Source organism: Leucoraja erinacea, chromosome 7, assembly GCF_028641065.1.
Source record: "Leucoraja erinacea ecotype New England chromosome 7, Leri_hhj_1, whole genome shotgun sequence".
NCBI classification, from domain to species: domain Eukaryota; kingdom Metazoa; phylum Chordata; class Chondrichthyes; order Rajiformes; family Rajidae; genus Leucoraja; species Leucoraja erinaceus.
The window spans coordinates 59,401,247-59,422,355 of NC_073383.1; the positions used below are offsets into that span (position 1 = coordinate 59,401,247).

Here is a 21,109-nt window from a genome sequence, read left to right on the forward strand (position 1 = left end):
CTCTGGTTTCCTCCCACCCTCCAAATAGGTTTGCAGATTAAATGACTTCTGTATATTGCATGGGATCGAAAAAGTGTACGGATGAATGGTGGTTGGCATGGACTCAATGGGCCGAAGGGCCTGTTTCTGGACTTCATTCAAGCACTCACCTATCCATTGTTCAAATCATACAGGTATCACTACTTCAAGATTCCGAACAACTGCTCACATTTCCCTTTTGCTCAATTTCAATATTTACAAACACAACCATATTGAAAATCAAAGGCTGTAGACTCAATATCTATTGCAACACAAGCAAAGAAAATTTGACATGAACACTACATTGGTAACTTCAAATTATGTCATGCAAGCTCTACTTGATGATTGTTAGTAGAGTTCAAGATGGCTTATCAGACTCAGGACACTTACTGGTTGTTTCTTCAAGAGATTCGAGGAAAACTTAAGCAATGTTCCAGAGATGGGCAATAACTCTAGGGCAGTGCAAACACATGGCGAGATGGTGAATCTACAGGTCAGGGGTCCTAGTAAAGTTTGGGGGTCTCTGCGATAAGAAAGATTCCTTCCACTGATCAAACTACAACGATTAGATTATTACAGTGCAGGGATAATAGGATTGACAAAGGCATGTGGAAAACAGATATAATTTTGATTAATTGGCATTTATATAGTAGCCCGGTAGAAGTTGGATGTCGAGGATTCGTGGCAACATCTACCTTAAGACTGATGAAGGACCTGGGGATCAGAGGACAAGCCCTACGCCAGGCCATCAAAGAAACATCATGGGTGGCAGATCGGAGTAGCCAGTGGCTCTGGCTGAAGAGGTCTCCCAAATAACCGACTAGACAGATGCAGAGGGGGGTGGTTCTGGGATGCAAGAGCTTATTGGAGACGTCGTGGGTCCAATCAGCGAAACGTCAATGAAAGTAGGTGCCCACTTGATAACCCCAATGACGTGTCTGCCTAGCCCTTCTCAACATCGGAGGAGCATTGGTGAGTGCAGAAGGCTCCCATCACCATCGGGAGTAAATTGATATTTGGCACTTTGGACTTTTAACATCTAGTCCTGTGTATTTGTAAACATTTGTATGGATAAATATAATTCATATTTTAATTTAATTTGGCTGTCTTCATCAATTGTAGTCAAGAAAACGCTGAAGTGATCAACAAAAGGGTGGCAGAGTGGTGCAGCAGTAGAGTTGCTGCCTCACAGCACCAGACACCTAAGTTTAATCACGACTATGGATGTTGTCTGTGCGGAGTTTGCATGTTCTCCCTGTGACTGTGTAGGTTTTCTCTGGACACTCCGGTTTCTTGCCACATTCCAAAACATTCAAGTTTGTAGGTTATTTGGCTTCTGTAAATTCCCCATGGCATGTAGGATGCAACATTTGTATAATATAGATCATGTTCACAGGTGATCGATCGTCACTGTGGGCTAGGTGGGCTGACGTGTATGCAAAAAAAAAAGTTACTACACTTGAGTACAGGTGACAATAAAGTGCCATTGAACTATTGAACTCAAGAAATAGTTAAATTGAAGCCTTTCTGTGTTGCAACTCAAAGTAGATGCTGGAATATTTAAAAAGAATAATAAATTATTTGTAAACTTTTTCACTTCCGAGAGAGTGCACAATTTCAAACATTGTTGCATGCCAAACTAAAAGAACTTACCACAAAGTGGGCTCTCGTCAGTACCATCTGGACACTCCTCTTTCCCATTGCAAAATTTTTCCGGCAGAAGGCAAATTGATATATTTCCCGAACAAGAATAGGTTGGTGGCTTGCATGAAAATGCTCCGCAGTTCTCTTCATCAGAGTTATCTTCGCAGTCGCCCTCTCCATCGCAAACCCACGTCATATTAATGCATCTTCCTTTGGATGGCAAAGTACAAAAAAGGTTATGTAGTTATTCATTTGTGCTTTTGGTCTTCATTAGTTACCAGACGTTATCATCTAAAATATGATGAATTACATTTCTGAGCAACAAATCTTGACAGAAAAGGAAAGTAAATATATAATTATTTATGTATGCAGATTCAGCAGCATTATTATAAGTTAAGATCATTGAATGGTTTCAAAATATGCTACATTGTTACACCTATTGTGTGGTCCCTACGATAACTTCAAGTTCAAGTTCAAGTTAGTTTATTGTCATTCTATTTCATGGGAGAATGGTAGCAAAATGGTTCAAATTGCCAGCCTATTATTCAGAGATATGAACACTTGATCCAGAGATAAGAAATTGAAATGCATCATGATTTCAAGTGGTTAATAATTTGTAATAAAAATATAGGCAGGAGGATAGGTTTGTGAGGGAAAAACAGAGCCACGATTGAAAGAGTAGATGTGAAGGACCAAATGGTCAAATTTTGCTTCTATGTCTTCTGGTCATCTAGTACAGTTAAGATGACCATAGAATGACCAAACTAGTGTAGTCTGAAGAAGGGTCTCAACCTAATATTTCACCCATCCCTTCTCTCCAGAGATGCTGCCTGTCCCACTGAGTTACTGTGTCTAAACTAGTGTAATAGTCCTATATGGATATTTTTCATCCAGATGGAAGAAATGTCTGGATAAAATCCTTTTGGCCTGAATGTGATTCTAGAATTATGTATACAGGTGACATTTAACTATTGTTTGAAATAGCCTGGTAACTCATTGAATTCAGAGAGGGAAGTCAAGCTCGGGCAAGACTTTCACAATGAATGGCAAGGCCATGGGAAGTATTATTGAGCAGAGCGATCAAGGAGTTCAGGTACATGGCTCCCTGAATGTGATGCCACATGTAGATAAGGTGGTTAAGAAGTACATTGGTCTTCAACGGGCAGGGTATTGAGTATAGCAATGTTGATGTTATGTTACAGTTGTACAAGACATTGTTGAGACTGCATTTGGAGTATATTGTGTTTAGTTTTGGTTACCCTGCGATAGGAATCATGTCATTTAGATGGAAAAAAGTACAGGGATGATTTACATGAATGTCACCAGAACATCAGGGCCTGGCCTGGGCAGATTCAGATTTTATTCTTTGGAGCTCAAGGAGGCTGAGGGGTGATCTTATTGAGGTGCATAAAATCATGAGGGAGATAAATAGGGTGAACACACAGTCTTTTGCCCAGAGTTGGGGAAACAGAAAGCATATAACCATATAACCATATAACAATTACAGCACGGAAACAGGCCATCTCGGCCCTACAAGTCCGTGCCGAACAACTTTTTTTCCCCTTAGTCCCACCTGCCTGCACTCATACCATAACCTCCATCCTCTTCTCATCCATATGCCTATCCAATTTATTTTTAATGATACCAATGAACCTGCCTCCACCACTTCCACTGGAAGCTCATTCCACGCCGCTACCACTCTCTGAGTAAAGAAGTTCCCCTCATATTACCCCTAAACTTCTGTCCCTTAATTCTGAAGTCATGTCCTCTTGTTTGAATCTTCCCTATTCTCAAAGGGAAAAGCTTGTCCACATCAACTCTGTATAGGACATAAGTTTAAAATGTAAGATTTAATAGGAACCTGAAGGGCAACCTTTTCACACACAGGGTGGAAGTACATAGAATGAGCTGCCAGAGGAGGTAGTTGAGGCAGATACTGTAACAATATTTAAATGACATTGGACAGGTATGTGGATGGGAACGCAGGATATGGGCCCAATGCTGGCAGATGGGACTAACCTAGATGGAGCATCTTCGTCGACGAGGGCTGAAGGGCCTGTTTCCATGCTGTACGACTCTATGAATAACAAATATTGGCCTTCCAGTGACTTTGCTTATGCTTTGAATGCAGCACTGATGGCACAGCACTATCTGCTATCCCACCACCAAGTATCTCTGCATCACTCAATGTAACAATTAAGAGTACATGTTAGTAATCATTGTCATAAAATAATTGCATTATTTTAAACGTATTAGTTTTTAATCTTACTGAACAGAGGTATTGAAGTATCATGAGATCATTTGATTCAGGAATAATATCAGAGGACAATCTATTATTCCCTATTACATAAACCTTCGGTTGAGGGAGAGCAGCAAGTGTGTGGACTTTGTACGCTGAACAATGACATAAATTATCCCAACACTAATGCACTATGGTGATAGTGAAATACTGTATAAATTAACTTTTCTGTCTCATGTAATATGCAATAATTGGACAAACGTTAAACACATAAATCCTTCACAATCCCCAGATGTAATTAAAATACACGTTCAATTTAGTTTTGTGCAGGAAGATTCTGACATTCATGCCGAATAAAAAATAACGGCCCTGGGAAGAACATGGCATTGTTCCAAGGTAATCTGATATTACTGTCATTGTAGCCGCTGTAGATTGTTTTAAAGTTTTTATATTGATTGAGCGATCTCCAGCATAAATCAGTTACTAGATCTTACTGTGCTTAATGAAAATAAAATGTGCCTCCCAACAAAACATTACTTCTCCACACTGAAAGTTATGGATATTTATTTTTTTGAGAGGATGGAATATATTATCATTATCTTCATCCTTGTTACTGGACAGCTCCTGCAATCATTAATGGTCTTATCTTAACATTTGCCAGTTAAATAACTGTCCAAATATCCTTAGTTTTATTCTCACTCGTTTTATTTATAAAAAGTGTGAGATAAGAAGATTAGTATAGAAGAAGCGGGAGTTGACAATCCCATCTTCTGGCTTCACTACCCACACACCTTTTATGCTTATCTCACACTTTTTGTCTTTTCACCTCAAGCCTTTCATATGTATAAAAATATCACTCTCTACACAATAGAGAAGCTAGCGTGTGGCTCCTTCTCCCACTTACAAGTGTCAGATGCATTAAATTAAATGTGCTTCTATTTGACCAGTAGATAGGATGGTGTGACTGATTCCTTTTGCCACAACCATTTGCAAAATTTGGGCAATTTTATTTAATCTTCTCCTGCATTACAATTAATAATAACTACAAAATACAAATAGGAATTTGTGTGTTATAATTCTGTCAGGTTCAGTAAAGGCTGCTCTACTTTATTTTCTGTTCTACTTTATTTCCCCTTTCTGATTATCTTTAAGTGCTTTGCAGTTAACAAAGTACTCTAGAAGTATGTTTACTGGTTGTTACTAATAAGTTATAACTCACAAATATATGAAGTGCAACATTCCATTAACAATTATTATAATTTAACATCATTGTTTTTTCCCCTCTTAATTTGTAGTTTACTCCTGAATAACAAATGTACCACCGTTCATTTTCTTAGATAGTCTAGTATTGTGTTGCAACACAACACTATGTAAAATGAGAGAGACACTGAAATCATTCTAAGCTATAACCTCTTGAATACATGAACACAAATGGAACGCGAGTGTAGCATGATTTTAAAAAAAAATGCACGTTCACTATTCAGAATAGTATTGAGCTGCTTTGCCCTAACTCTATATCAGATGTCAACAGGGGACAAAATCCATCTCATGCTGTCTCAAGTGATGAAATATCCAGTGTAGCATATCCAGACATTTATTTCCCTGACTCACTTGAGCAAAAGCAGGAAGTTAAACATGATTTCTATCAGAAGCAAGCTGTCAAATGTCTACATTCTAATTCATTGCTTATTAATTGCTTTGGAGTTTTGGTCTCCTAATATGAGGAAGGACATTCTTGCTATTGAGGGAGTGCAGCATAGGTTCACCAGATTAATTCCTGGGATGGCGGGACTGTCATATGTTGAAAGAATGGAGCAACAGGGCTTGTATTCACTGGCATTTAGAATGTTGAGAGGGGATCTTATTAAAACATTAAAAATTATTAAGGGGTTGGACAGGGCAGATGCAGGAAACATGTTCGCGATGTTGGGGGAGTGCAGAACCAGGGGCCACAGTTTAAGAATAAGGGGTAGGCCATTTAGAACTGAGATGAGAAAAAAACTATTTCACACAGAGAGTTGTGAATTTGTGGAATTCTCTGCCTCAGAAGGCAGTGGAGGCCGATTCACTGGATGCATTCAAAAGAGAGTTAGATAGAGCTCTTATGGCTATGAGAATCAAGGGGAGAAGGCAGGAACAGAGTACTGATTGTGGATGATCAGCCATGATCACATTGAATGGTGGTGCTGGCTAGAAGGGCCAAATGGCCTACTCCTGCACCTATTGTCTATGTATCTAATAACTTTAAAGGGTACTCTAAAATAAGTTGGGATTTGTGAAAATATAACCATTCTACTAAAAAATAAAGTAGACGATGAAGCAAGAAGCAGACTCAGAAATTGTACTATAGCTTTTTCTTCAAGTTCAGCTGGGACATAAACTCATTATATGCTCTGACATACCAATTTATCCCCTTGCACTCCATTTAATACCTTCTTATCTTTCATGAACCACATTGTCTTTTCAGAGATCTCCAGTGTGAATTGGTAGACGTATTACTTGCATCACATGAAGAAGATACGGTCTAAAAATAGTGCTTGTGGTCAACTCCACAGTTTAGATCTACAATGAACTGTGTCTGTCCGGATTTTCAGAAATTACTGCTGGGGACCGAGCATTATGCACACATTGTGTCAACCATTTTTGGGACACTTTTGGGCGTGTTTGGTGCTGCCTTTGCTCCATGCCTTGGGTCTCATGACTCAAATGGGCCCTGAAGCTCAATCTGAACGTTCAAGAATTATTACGGATAATAGTGATGGCAGTTGCCGAAATTTAGAAGCAGTTGCCCAGTTTGGGGCAGCAGATGATTTGGCCCCTCGTCTGCTTTTACTATTTACCTCCTAGCAATGACCAGATGGGTAGATTTAAAAGTAAGCCCATTACATTAAACAGTGCAAAGTGCTGGAGTAATTCAATGAATAAAGAATGGATCAACTGGGCTTATATTCACTGGAATTTACAGGATACTGAGTTGGATGATCATCCATGATCATATTGAATGGCGGTGCAGGCTCGAAGGGCCGAATGGCCTACTCCTGCACCTATTTTCCATGTTTCTATGTTTCTATTAATTTAGAAGGATGAGTGGTCATCATATAGAAATATATTCAATTCTTAAGGGATTCGACAGGCTAGATGCAGAAAAAATGTTCCCGATGTTGGGGGAGTCCAGAGCCAGGGGTCACAGTTTAAGAATAAGGTCGGCCATTTAGGACTGAGATAAGGAAAAACCTTTTCACACAGAGAGTTGTGAATCTGTGGAATTCTCTGCCACAGAAGGCAGTAGAGGCCAATTCTCTGGATGTATTCAAGTGAGAGTTAGATATAGCTCTTAGGTCTAATTAAATCAAGGAATATGGGGAGAAGGCAGGAATGGGGTACTAAATTTGGTGATGAGCCATGATCACATTGAATGTGATGCTGGCTCGAAGGGCTAAATGGTCTACTCCTGCATTTATGTTCTATGTTTCTATGGGACATGATTAGGCAGGTTTCGGTTCGGGACCCTTTCTTTGGAATGATTGTCATAGTAGGGGGAGAAAGCTGGGAGAGGTGGGGACAGGCAAGGCCAGTCAAGTGATGTGGGGACACGCAAGGGAGTTTGATCTGCAGATGTCTGGGCACAAGCCAGAGGTGAAAAGATAACAAGCTGTGAGATTAGGAGATAAGGAGAGACAAAGTGAAAATCAGTCTGAACACGAGTCCCAACCCAAAAGATCACCTATTCATGTTCTCCAGAGATGCTGATTAACCATTGAATTACTCAAGCAAGGTGTGTCTTTTTTTGTAAACGAGCAGAACTGCAATCCCTTTTGGCTATCCATTACATTGTTACTGCATTTGAGCATGAAACAAGGTGTTAATTCAAAAATATGTGATCTTGCAAGCTTTATTGATATGCATGCTTGACTGACTGCTTGAGTTTTAATGTTTTATTTAGTTTAGTTTTAGTTTATTGCCATACAGTATGTACCAAGATACAGTGTAAAGCTTTCCTGTTGTGGGCTATCCAGTCAGCAGAAAGATTTTACATGATTAAAATCAAGCCATCTAAAGTGAACAGATAAAGAATAAAGGTAATAACATTTAGTACAAGATAAAGTCCAGTAAAGTCTGAATAAAGATGGTTTGAGGGTTTCCAGTGAGGTCGCTGGCAGGTCAGGACTGCTCTCTAGTTGGTGATAAGATGGTTCATGTGCCTGATTACAGCTGGGATTAAACTGTTCCTAAATTTGGAGGATGGACACAAAGTGCTGGACTAATTTAGCGGGACAGGCAGCATCTCTGGAAAGAAGGATTGGGAGTAGTTTCAGGTCCAGACCCTTCTTCAGTACACGTTTTCAGACCTGTCCCCTCTTGCCTGATGGGAAAATGGAGAAGGGAGAAGGGAGAAGGGAGAAGAGGGAGTGTCTGGAATGAGAATATGCTGGTTGCCTTGCCGAGGCAGTATAAATGAGACCAATAATTCAATAATACTAAAGCAAATTACTGTAAAGCAAAATGTGGAAGAGATACCCATCAAATTACTCAGCTACTGTTCAGAAAGATGGAATAATTAACATTTCAGTCAATGATATTTCATTGGAACAAAAGGATAAGTGACCCTGGACCAGAGTTTTGGATCAAATTATCAACCATTATCTTGTCTCCACCGACACAGATGCTCCCTGACCCAATGTGTTCTTCCAGCAGTGTGTTTTGTTAAATTATCCTGTTTTTTCTTTATCTTGCCTTATTTTCTTTCTTTCTTTTAAAATCTTTTTATTGGCTTTTTCTCAACAAAACAACAACAAAAACAAAACAAAAAGAATAAGGATAAACATAACAATGATATTGATACATAGGGATCAGGATTACATGAATAACAGGTACAGAGTATTACCTAAATATGAGTCCAGTATCAAAATACACATTGAATATAGACCTCCCGGTCTCTATGTAAATATAGTTAAATGTTTAAAAGAAAACATATATATATATATATATATATATATATATATATATATATATATATATATATAGCTAGATAGATAGATAGATAGAAAAAAATAGAAAAAAAAGAAAAAAAAAAAAAAAAAAAGAGGAAAAAGGAAGAAACAAAATCCCCCTAAACTAGAAAAAAAAAAGCAAAGCAGAATCTGAGCTGAGAATTTCAACACTTTAAGTCCCTGTTTGTCGTCAAGTCCGTTCCACCGTATAAAGGTAAAATAATTTTTATAACGGATGGAGAGGTAACAATTTATGTTGAGTGAAAATGTTGAATACATCTTCCCCAAGTCTTATCAAATTTAACCAATGATTCACCAATGTCACTCCTGATTTTTTCTAAATTTAAACATGATATCGTTTCAGAGTACCAATGGAGTGTGGATTAGAGTGTGGGTTAGAGCCTTACCATTTAAATAAAATAGATCTTCTCGCAGACTTGCCTTATTTTAACCAAGACAGGCTACATCCTATGTGTAAAATAGAGATAGATAAACTAAAAATAAGGATGGTCCACAATAAATCTTTAAACAATGAGTAATATGTGAGCAACGTGCTTAGGCATATTCATATTACATTTTAGTAGAGTGGATGCACTTACTAGTTTTCTAACATACCAGCGTTTAGTCTATAACTCATAAAAATTGTGCTCCTTCTTCTTATTCTTTGCAACTCCTATATCAATTTATGGTATAGCTATGTTCTAAACAATCGTTCACTCCATTGCTTTTCAAAGTTAAGAGAGATAGCCCAAGGGCACACGATACAATCAATAAATTCAGTAATAAGAGCACTCTGGGTGATCTTGGGGATCCTGCAAATTGCCTAAATAAAGATATGTCAAAAGAACTCTCCAGCTGCAGGATTGAGGACACCGCTGTGGGCATGGACTCCACCTCATAATGACAAATTATCAGATCTGAAAATAAACATAATCTCTAGCTACAAAGTGTTTCAGCTGAGTCAGGCGGCCTCTACAGCGGGAACGGTCAGACGACGTTTGGGTCAGGATGCTTCTTCAGCCTGATGGAGTAAATGGGAGAAAGCTGGAAAATAGAGACTTTGAGCTTTGTTTGATGGATTGAAAAATAATCCCATCTCTTCATTCTGGGTTCACTGCACCTCAGATGACAAAAGGAAATACATTTATTAATGGATTCCATCCCTCTGAGATGCAAATGCCACCATCACCAGAATGGATTATATAGCCACTTTAGTATTTACATCTACATTCAAAAGTATTATTTTTGCTTTAGGGCATACATTACATGTAATCACATTTTCCTTGCACATTGTTCAATGTGAGAAATGTGTGATTTGTTCAGTTCAATTAATTTTGAAACTTTACTCGAGCAAGCACTTTGCATAACTCTATTAAAAAAATGCTGCAGTGGAAAAATATCTTAACCTGAAAAAATCTGAATGTCTTAGTGCCTGTTGGGAAATTCAACTCTTGCCTCTTTTTGTTTGCTCTAAAGCTATTCTTGTAGTGTAGAATTCCTGCAAATGTCATTGACAGTGTGCAAATAAGCAGAATTCATCTCCAGCGAGAGATCTTCAAACCTACCTCTCTGAAAACCAATTCTTATTTATTCAGAGTACAACCAGGTTTTACTGATTATGTATCTCCTGAAACAATGTAGTTTAAAGGATTAGAGCTAAAACTACATTTCTTATCTTCAATAATATCTGCAGCCTCTACCAACATTAAATTGTACACACATGTATAGGTCATTGTCACGGTCACTCAACTTCCTTGCCTCAGGATCATCACCAGTTGTTTTCGATAGCCCCTGCTACAGTTTACAGTTTGTTCCACTCTGCTACATCCATGTAGGTCACCCAAGCGTCATTCTGAAGGTGAGGAAATTTAATTTACTTTTCTTTTGTTCTTCACAAGCAAACAGTCCACATTGCAGAATTGTTCCCGTAGAACAGGCATTCCAGAGACTGCCCTCTTATTGTCTAATACCTTATAGAGACTTCTCGGATAGGTTCCAGCCATGGTTACATAGCTATTGCCTTGGACAGGAACAACACAGAAGGCATTGAATTTCTGGGTTAGAACAATAGCATGAGAGGTTTTTTAACAAGTGTGTGATCAATTTATTAAAGAATGAATTGAGGGGTAATATATTAGTGTGTGATAAATGTATAGGGAACTTTGAATTGAGGTGTAATTTATCATATGGCAAGAGGGCAGCCTGTGAATGCTTGCACTTTGGGAAAATTCCGCATTGTGGAGTCTGCCTGCGCATGAGGCAAAAATAAAGCAAATTCCTTTAGTATATAGCTTCAGTGACCTATATAAATGCAGTAGATGAGATCTGGTAAACGTCAGTCATCATCATATTAAATGGCAGTGCAAGTTTGAGGGACCAATTGGCCAATGCTTGCTGCTATTTTCTTATGTTCTTACTTCCTGCATCCATAATTCTTCACCAGGCTCTCTGAGTCCATCTGACCATCATACTCCTGCCTTTCCTTGACCTCCTCTGAACGCTCTCTCTTAAACTTTCTCCTATCATTGCAGCAACCATTCGTCCAGTAGCAATACTCCTCAATGGTTGGAAGAGTGTTGCGTTTACTGGGTATTTCCCTTCCAGATTCAAGAGAGTGTTTTTGGTCCGATGTCCCTGGACGGAACAATTAAGTTCTAACTTGTAGAAGCAACGCAACAGGTTTGAAAACAGGGTACTCAATTGATAACACAAAAGGCAAACAAAAAAATTTCCAATAAATTAAAAAAAACTAAAATAGTGCAAACACTAAACAAAGGCCAAAGTATCTAGTACAACCGAGGCAGTCTGTAGTTCAGAATTTAGTTGGAGTTTGTAGTGTTCAACAGCCTGATGGTTGTTTGACAGCTGATTTGTGAGCCGGCAACTGTGAGAACCTGCATCAATCATCAGAGAATGCTACACTGAGGCTGACAGCATCAGTTTCCTTGAGATTTTCCACAGGAAAAAAAAATCATCTGTAATATTTTTGAACTTCACAAGTGAAGATCTTGATCTTAAAACTTCTGACCTTTGGGTAAATTCTGGATCAGGTGGGACATAACATTAATACTGGTCACACCTCTACAGGGACTAATATCCTCACTGGGAAATTTGTCAGTACTGTTGGGGAGGAATTAATCACTTTGGCAGGGCCATTGGAACTGAAGTGTCAGGGCTGAGGGAAACAAAAGGCAAAAATGGATGTTAGAAATATAGTTGGCATTAGAAAAGAAAGAAAACCGGCAATAGTTTCAAAGTAAGGAAAAATATTAGCTGAGCAAATTAAGAAGCACAATAGCTTAGAGTAAATTGCATCCACAACAACGTGGATAATTTACCACACAGATTGTTATAACCATAATCGCCATTGCATATATATGATTGCATGGTGACTTAAGTTGGCACATAAATAATTCAGCGTATTTAAAATCCAGAACGGTTGTTGTTGGAGCCGCATGCTAATAGTACAATATTTGAAAAGGATAGTGACATGGCAGATTATAGAGTAGAATTTAAATCAGTTAGTGAGGAGCAATGGACAATAGAGAATGGGTGCAGGAGGAGGCCATTAGGCCCTTCGAGCCAGCACCACCATTCACTGTGATCATGGCTGATCATTCACAATCAGTACCCCGTTCCTGCCTTCTCCCCATATCCCTTGACTCCGCTCTATCTAACTGTCTCTTGAAAGCATCCAAAGAAGAGGGGCAAGATAGTGGGAAAACTGGGTGCATAACATGGTGGAGGGGGCACAATAAAGAGAGCGAGGCGATAGCACTCTTTCCTGTTCCCCTCCTCTGTCTGGTGCACACCCGTTTATCCCATTGTCCCCTTCCACCTTCATCCCTCCCTCTGCCTTTACATTTCATGCCTCTTCTCTTATCTGATACCCTTTTCATCTCTACCCTTTGTCCATCGAAATGCTAATCGACCCCCTCCTCTCTTCACCTGTATCCAACTATTTCTTGCCAGCTTATGCCCAGCCCCCACCTCTTTTCCAACATTCACAGCCCTAGTACAATCAGTCTGAAGCAGAGAATGGCCCAAAATGTTGCTTATCCATTCTCTTCGCATTGCTGCCTGACCCCTTAGTTACTCCAGTACTTTGTGCTTTGCTCAAGATTCCAGCACCCTTATGAACCAATGATATGACATAGATATCCGTAAAAGTGTCATTGATAAATATTTTCTTTCCTACCATAACTGAAGAAGGGGAAGTGACTACAGGAAAAATTACAAAAGATTCTCGAATTAAGGGGAAGAAAAGCTCGAGAATGGACAACAGAGTAAGGTCAGGGCCAATTGCGGGCGGTGCGAGGGGGAAGTGAATACGGAAGTCAAAGTGCTGTATATGAATGCGCAAAGTATAAGGAATAAAGTGGACGAGCTTGAAGCTCAGTTAGAAACTGGCAAGTATGATGTTGTGGGAATTACTGAGACATGGCTGCAAGAGGGCCAGGGCTGGGAACTGAATATTCAAGGGTATACCTCCAATCGAAAAGACAGATAGGTGGGCAGAGGGGATCGGGTTGCTCTGTTGATGAGGAATGAAATTCAGTCCCTTGCAAGGGGTGACATTGAAACAGGAGATGTGGAGTCAGTATGGATAGAACTAAGGAATTGTAAGGGTAAAAAGGCCCTAATGGGACTAATCTACAGGCCCCCAAACAGTAGCCTGGACATAGGGCGCAAGTTGAATCAGAATGCTGTGGTTGTTATGGGAGATTCCAACATGCAGGTAGACTGGGAAAATCAGGTTGGCACTGGACCCCAAGAAAGGGACTTTGTAGAGTGGATTCTTAGAACAGCTTGTATTGGACCCTACCAGGGAGAAGGAAATTCAGGATTTAGTGTAATGCAAGGACTTGATAAAGGACCTCGAGGTTAATGAGCCATTAGGAGGCAGTGACTATAACATGGTCAGGTTTAATCTACAATTGGAGAGGGAAAAGGGTAGATTGGAGGTGTCAGTGTTGCAGTTGAATAAAGGGAACTATGGGGCCATGAGGGAGGAGCTGGCCAAAGTTGACTGGAAAGATACACTAGCATGGATGATAGTGGAACAAAAATGGCAGGTATTTCTAGGAATAATACAGAAGGTGCAGGATCAGTTCATTCCTAGGAGGAAGAAAGATTCCAAGGGGAGAAAGGGACGACCATGGCTGACAAGGGAAGTCAGGGACAGTATAAAAATTAAAGCAAAGAAGTACAACATAACAAATATGAGCGGGAAGCAAGAGGATTGGGTAATGTCTAAAGAACAACAGAAGGTAATCAAAAAGACAATATGGGAAGAAAAGATGAGGTACGAATGTAAGCTAACCAAGAATATAAAGCAGGATAGTAAAAGCTTCTTTAGGTACGTGAAGAGGAAAAAATTAGTTAAGACCAAAGTTGGACCCTTGACGACTGGAAAAGATGAATTTATTATGTGGAACAAGGACATGGCAGATTAGTTAAACAGGTACTTTGGATGTGTCTTCACTAAGGAGGATACAAACAATCTTCCTGATATAGTAGTGGCCAGAAGATCTGGGGTGACGGAGGAACTGAAGGAAATTCACATTAGGCAGGAAATGGTGATGGATAGACTGATGGGACTGAAGGCCGACATATCCCCAGGGCCTGATGGCTTGCATCCCAGGGTACTTAAGGAAGTGGATCTAGAAATCGTGGAGGCATTGGTGATAAATTTCCAATGATCTATAGACTCAGGATCAATTCCTGTGGATTGGAGGGTAGCCCACTTTTTACGAAAGGCATGAGAGAGAAAACAGGGAATTATAGACCAGTTAGCCTGACATCGGTGGTGGGGATGATGCTAGAGTCAATTATAAAAGATGAGATAGCCGAATATATGGATAGCAGTAACAGGATCGGTCCGAGTCAGCATGGATTTATTAAGGGGAAATCATGCTTGACTAATCTTCTGGAATCTTTTGAAGATGTAACTTGGCAAATGGACAAGGGAGAGCCAGTGGATGTAGTGTACCTGGACTTTCAGAAAGCATTTGATAAGGTCCCACATAGGAGATTAGTGGCAAAATTAGGGCACATGGTATTGGGGGCAGAGTGCTGATATGGATAGGGAAGTGGTTGGCAGACAGGAAACAAAGAGTAGTGTTTAATGGGTCCCTTTCAGAATGGCAGGCAGTGACTAATGGGGTACCGCAAGGCTCGGTGCTGGGACTGCAGCTATTTACAATATACATCAATGACTTGGATGAAGGGATTCAAAGTAATATTAGCAAATTTGCAGATGACACCAAGCTGGGTGGCAGTGTGAACTGTGAGGAGGATACTATGAGAATGCAGGGTGACTTACACAGGTTGGGGGAGTGGGCAGATGCATGGCAGATGAAGTTTAATGCGGGTAAATGTGAGGTTCTCCACTTTGGTAGCAAAAACAGGAAGGCAGATTACAATCTAAATGGCGTCAAGTTGGGAAAAGGGGAAGTACAACGGGATCTGGGGGTCCTTGAACATCAGTCTATGAAAGTAAGCATGCAGGTACAGCAGGCAGTAAAGAAAGCGAATGGCATGTTGGCCTTTATAACAAGAGGAATCGAATATAGGAGCAAAGAGGTCCTTCTGCAGTTGTACAGAGCCCTAGTGAGACCACACATAGAGTATTGTTTGCAGTTTTGATCCCCTAATTTGAGGAAGGACATTCTTGCTATTGAGGGAGTGCAGCGTAGGTTTACAAGGTTAATTCCCGGAATGGTGGGACTGTCATATGCTGAGAGAATGGAGCAGCTGGACTTGTACACTCTGGACTTGTACACTATAAGATTGTTAAGTGTTTGGACACGCTAGAGACAGGAAACATGCTCCCAATGCTCCCAATTAACTACTCTTTTCCTACATTTGGCACAGAACCCTCTTAAACCTTTCTATCCATCTACCTGTTCAAATGTCCTTTAAAAGTCACAATTTTCTCCGCTTCTCTAGCTTCCTCTGACAGTCCAGATACGGACTACGCTCCGAGTAATAAAAAGTTGCCATGTGGTCCCTTCTAAATCTCTCGCCATTTACCTTAACCCTATGTCTTCGAGTTTTAGAATCCTCTGCCTTGGGAAAAAGACTGAACTTTAATTTTATCCAGACTCCTCGTAATCTTGTACACCTCCTAGGCTGCAAAGAAATACATCCCAGCATATCCAATCACTCTCTGTAACTCCAGCCAGTAAGTCCAGGTGACAAAAAACTGCAGATGCTAAAATATTGAGCACAACACTTGATTAACTCAAAACGGCAGGTAGCATCTGGTGAGAGAGTGAACAAGCAAAAGGTCTGAAGGCGGCTGCATTTGGAGTAATATGTGTAGTTCTGGTCACCATATTACAGAAAGGAGAGAGTGCAGAAGAGATTTACAAGAATGCTGCCTGGAATAGAGTATTAGCCATAAAGAGGTTGGACAACTTGGATTGTTTTACCTGATGTGAGGAGGTTGAGGGAGAGACCTGAGAGGTTTATATATTGATAGCATAGAAGTCAGAACCTTTTTGTCAGGGTAGGAATGCGAAATGCTCGAGGGCATAACTTTAAGGTAAGAAGGAGAAAATGTAAGAGATGTAAAAGGCATTTATGTTGGTAGATGTTTGGAAAATGCTGCCAGGTGTGGCCGTGAAAGCAATAATAGCGTTTAAGAGGCTTTTCAGTAGGCACATGAATATACAGGAAATGGGTAGATATTGATCATGTGGAGGCAGACAGGATGATTTTCATTTGGCATCATGTTGGGTACAGACATTTGGGGCCAAAGGGCCTGTTCCCATGTTATACAGTTCCATGGTTCTATAACTGGTATCCTTGATGGCAGGTCTAAGAGATAAGGAAAGACTTAGCAGGCCCTTATTCTCTTGATTTTAAAAGAATAAAATATATAAAATTCATAAAGCCTTATCAAAATTGATATAGAGAGAATGGTTCTTTGATATGGAATTCAGAACTAGTTATAGTCTTAAAGAAAGGAGTAGACTACCTAGGACTAACATAAAGAGAAATTACTTTGGTTCATTCATTACTTTAGTGAATACTTACAATTATCAATTCCAAAGGGCAATAGAAGTTTAATAATAAATTGCATTTAAGACAATAAAAGAGGAATCCAAGAATATGAGTATATACAGGATAATTACCTTGAGATAGAAGACAGTTGTGATCTTGTTTAATATTGGGCAGGCATGTATGGTTTGATTTGTATGGACAGCACGCAAAGCTAAATCTTTCACTATATCTCAACATGTGTGATAATAATAAAGCAATATCGACTAACCCACTCTTGTTCCTCTATTTTATTTTATCCAACTTTTGCACACAGCTTTAGGCTGACCCACACAGCTGTTTGAATGCCATTAAAAGGCAGTAAAAAATTGCAGATACTGGTTTAAATCTAAGGTAGACACAAAATGCTGGAATAACTCAGCAGGTCAGGCAGCATCTCTGGAGAGTAGGAATGGGTGACGTTACGGGTCAAGACCCTTCTTCAGACTCAACCCAAAACATTCCTTCTTCAGACTGAAGGGTCTCGACCCAAATCGTCACCCATTCCTCTCCAGTGATGCTGCCTGACCCGCTGAGTAACTCAGCATTTTGTGTCTACCAAGCAGTTTTTAGTACAGGTGCACAACCTTTTATCCGGAGTTCCGGAAACCGAAAAGCTCCGAAAACCGGCCATTTTTTCCAGATGTCGTCTGCGCACCAAATCTCGCGTTTGCCGCCAAACTTGACCCAAAACGACCCACGGTCAACCCAGGTCTGTACTACTGTAGCGGCTGCCTCCTCCCTGGAGACCGGGAGACGCTTAAACATCTGTAAATCATTGCTTAAATGTTAGTCAGTTAGTTTGGAGGGCTTTTATGTTAAGGGGGGTGAAGGGGTAAACTTTAATTCTTAGTCCCCTACCTGGTCGGAGAGGCGGGGAGCGGTCAATGCCTTACCGGGTCGCCGTGCAGTAAGCTCCGCAGCGCTGTGGCCGTTGGGGCTGTGGGCGGCGCCGGTTGTAGCTCCGACCCCGGCAACTCTACCCCTGGCTGCGAGGCGCTCCAAATCCAGCGCGGCCCGCGGCCGGACGCCCCAGCTCCGCGAATGTCCGGCGTTGGCGGCGTCGCAGCGCTGGGATACCAGCGGGGAGAGTTGCCGGATCGGAGCTCCAACCGGCGCCGCCCGCGGCCGGACGGAGCCCCCAGCTCCGCGGCTCCAAATCCAGCGACGCTCCGCGAATGTTGGGAGTCGGCGGCCACATCGCTCCGGAGCTTGCCGCACGGCGACCCGGTAAGGCATTGCCCGCTCCCCGCTGGTATCCCAGCGCTGCGACGCCGCCGACTCCCGACATTCCCGGAGCTGGGACGTCCGGCCGCGGGCCGCGCTGGATTTGGAGCGCCTCGCAGCCAGGGGTAGAGTTGCCGGGGTCGGAGCTACAACCGGCGCCGCCCGCGGCCGGACGGAGCCCCCAGCTCCGCGAGGTTGGGAGTCGCCGATCAGGTAGGGGACTAAGAATTAAAGTTTCCCCCTTCACCCCTACTCCACCACCACCACATAAAATCCCTCCAAACTAACTGACTAACATTTATGCAATGATTATCCCGGTCTCCGGGGAGGAGGCAGCTGCTCCAGACTTTTCAAGCCGCCCGCGCTACCTACCTAATCTACGCTAAAAATCTTCCATTCTGAAATCCGAAAATGTCCGAAATCCGACAAGTGTCTGGTCCCAAGGCTTTCGGATAAAAGGTTGTGCACCTGTAATGTGTTTCCTATTACTGGTAATGTTACATTCGTAAGACATCTGTCTAACAGTTCTTCCAAGTTATATTTATATCATTGATATATAATGCCAATCATTATGATAAAGAGGTCTTTCAGGAGGAAGGAATGATATTTAATGAAACCCATTTAATAAACTGGAGCATTAGAGAGTGGACACTTTTGTTACCCATATGTAGAAAATTATACCAATCTTGTTTTAATGTTTTTGTTAAAAAAAAGGAACAATGAGATACTAAAAAAAACTTAAACAAGGTCCAAATTTTGAGGGATGAATTTTTCAGCTGAGGGAGGAAGTAAAATTAATGGTTTTATCAATGAATAAACAAGAGAAAGAAAAAAAATGTACAAATGTAAATATGTTAACAAATTTACCTTTCTAAAATAAATAAACATTCCATGGGAAAACAACTGATAATAAGCCTCAGTAAATTGGATACAATTTTAGTTTTACGCATCTTGTGCATGTAAACATTTCTGATTCTGTTTAAATATTTGACTACTTGCTGAGCAAGATATTAAAGATAAGTGACGTATGAAATACAATAAGCGTATGCATTATATCTAATCAATAAATAATTATCTTAAAGATGATTTTCTATAGCTATTATATTGTTTTAAAAATGGATTAATTCAAATATATTGATATTGGCTGCTGTTATGACACTGATATTCAAGTGCCCAATGACACAAATATATGCATATGCATATATTACACATATACACATATACAGATATACATATACATATTTTGACACATGAAACTTTATACAAGATGAATTAAATCATATCAAATGTATTTGCTTGGAAGCATTGGTCCTGTATTAATGTATTACTTTGTGATCACAATCCAACAAACATATTTAGACTAGAAATTTTTATTTCTGATCAGATAGGACAGTGTTAAGTTGTCTCAGTGGATAAATTATGCTGCTTCACCTTGGTAACAAGGACTGTGTCTGAGGCACGTGGCCAAGTTGCCATGGATTCCTGAACCTTTTGCAGTTTGTCTCTTGATCTTGTGACTAAATGAGAGCACTAGCAACAGTCTTTACATGGAGGATAGTTTCGTTTTGGAGTTTGATAGGACCAGATACTAAAATATTAAAAGTAATGTCAGAGGAACTAAATCTAAAAGAAAGGTAAGAAATAGTTATAAAAACTGGTGCACGTCTTTGTTTTGCAGTCGGCTATAGGATATAGGAGATTGAGGGGGGATCTTATAAAAACTTACAAAATTCTTAAGGGGTTGGACAGGCTAGATGCAGGAAGATTGTTCCCGATGTTGGGGAAGTCCAGGACAAGGGGTCACATCTTAAGGATAGAGGGAAAATCCTTTAGGACCGAGATGAGAAGAACTTTTTTCACACAGAGAGTGGTGAATCTCTGGAACTCTCTGCCACAGGGGGTAGTTGAGGCCAGTTCATTGGCTATATTTAAGAGGGAGTTAGATGTGGCCCTTGTGGCTAAGGGGATCAGGGGGTATGGAGAGAAGGCAGGTACGGGATACTGAGTTGGAGAATCAGCCATGATCATAAGAAATGGTTGGATGCAGCCATCGAAGGGCCGATTGCATGGGATACTCCTGCACCTATTTTCTATGTTTCATAGAAACATAGAAACATAGATAATATAAGAAGAAAGGGTTGGATGTGACCTGCAAGCCAAACAGTGAGATGATTGCATTGGGATACAATTGGCAAAGAGTAGGAACTGAGTACATAGAAACATAGAAACTACCCCCATCTAACCCCCTCTTAAATACAGCCAATGAACTGGCCTCAACTACCTTCTGTGGCAGAGAATTCCAGAGATTTACTACTCTCTGTGTGAAAAATGTTTTTCGCATCTCAGTCCTAACGGATTTCCCCTTTATTCTTAAACTGTGACCCCTTGTCCTGGACTTCCCCAACATTGGGAACAATCTTCCTGCATCTAGCCTGTCCAACCCCTTAAGTACTGAAGGGGTTTCAAACTGAACAGAAACACTCCAAATGATACATGATAGAAATGTAACCATATTCAGAATTGTCAAATGTTTGTTATAATAGTGACAACATCTTGAACTCAGCTCCAAAATGTTGGTTTCAAAAGCAGAGTGCAACATGTTGTCGCTTCTCAAACTTGGATGAATTTCTCTTTTTGAAGGCTGGAGCTACTTGCTTTGGCTAAGCTACATTTAATGGGAGTGAATCAGCTTTCCTCTGGGCATAATAATGTTTATCAGCACAATTCTTGTATGGATTTCTGCATTACATAAGCAAATTTAGACACATTCTAGATATGTGAGTGCTTGTTGCATTGATTATGCAGTTTGTGAGTAAACTTCTTTTCACTATATGCTTGCATGGATTTTCACTGATGAGGCAGCAGCTTCATCACAATAGTGCTCAAAACTTACTAAAGGCTAAAGCCGAGAAATCAACATTAATTTTTTTCCTGTTTTGCCTTA

The 21,109-nt window shown here is 40.4% G+C and overlaps 1 protein-coding gene across 1 annotated transcript in view; it reads right to left on the reverse strand.

Annotated features, from left to right (window-relative positions):
* Nucleotides 1-21,109, reverse strand: part of LOC129699151 (low-density lipoprotein receptor-related protein 1-like) — an 877,455-nt gene that overhangs the window by 581,296 nt on the left and 275,050 nt on the right. The window contains exon 16 of the mRNA XM_055638819.1: nucleotides 1,672-1,872. Coding sequence (XP_055494794.1) covers nucleotides 1,672-1,872 — 201 coding nt within the window. The remainder of the gene's footprint in view (nucleotides 1-1,671; nucleotides 1,873-21,109) is intronic.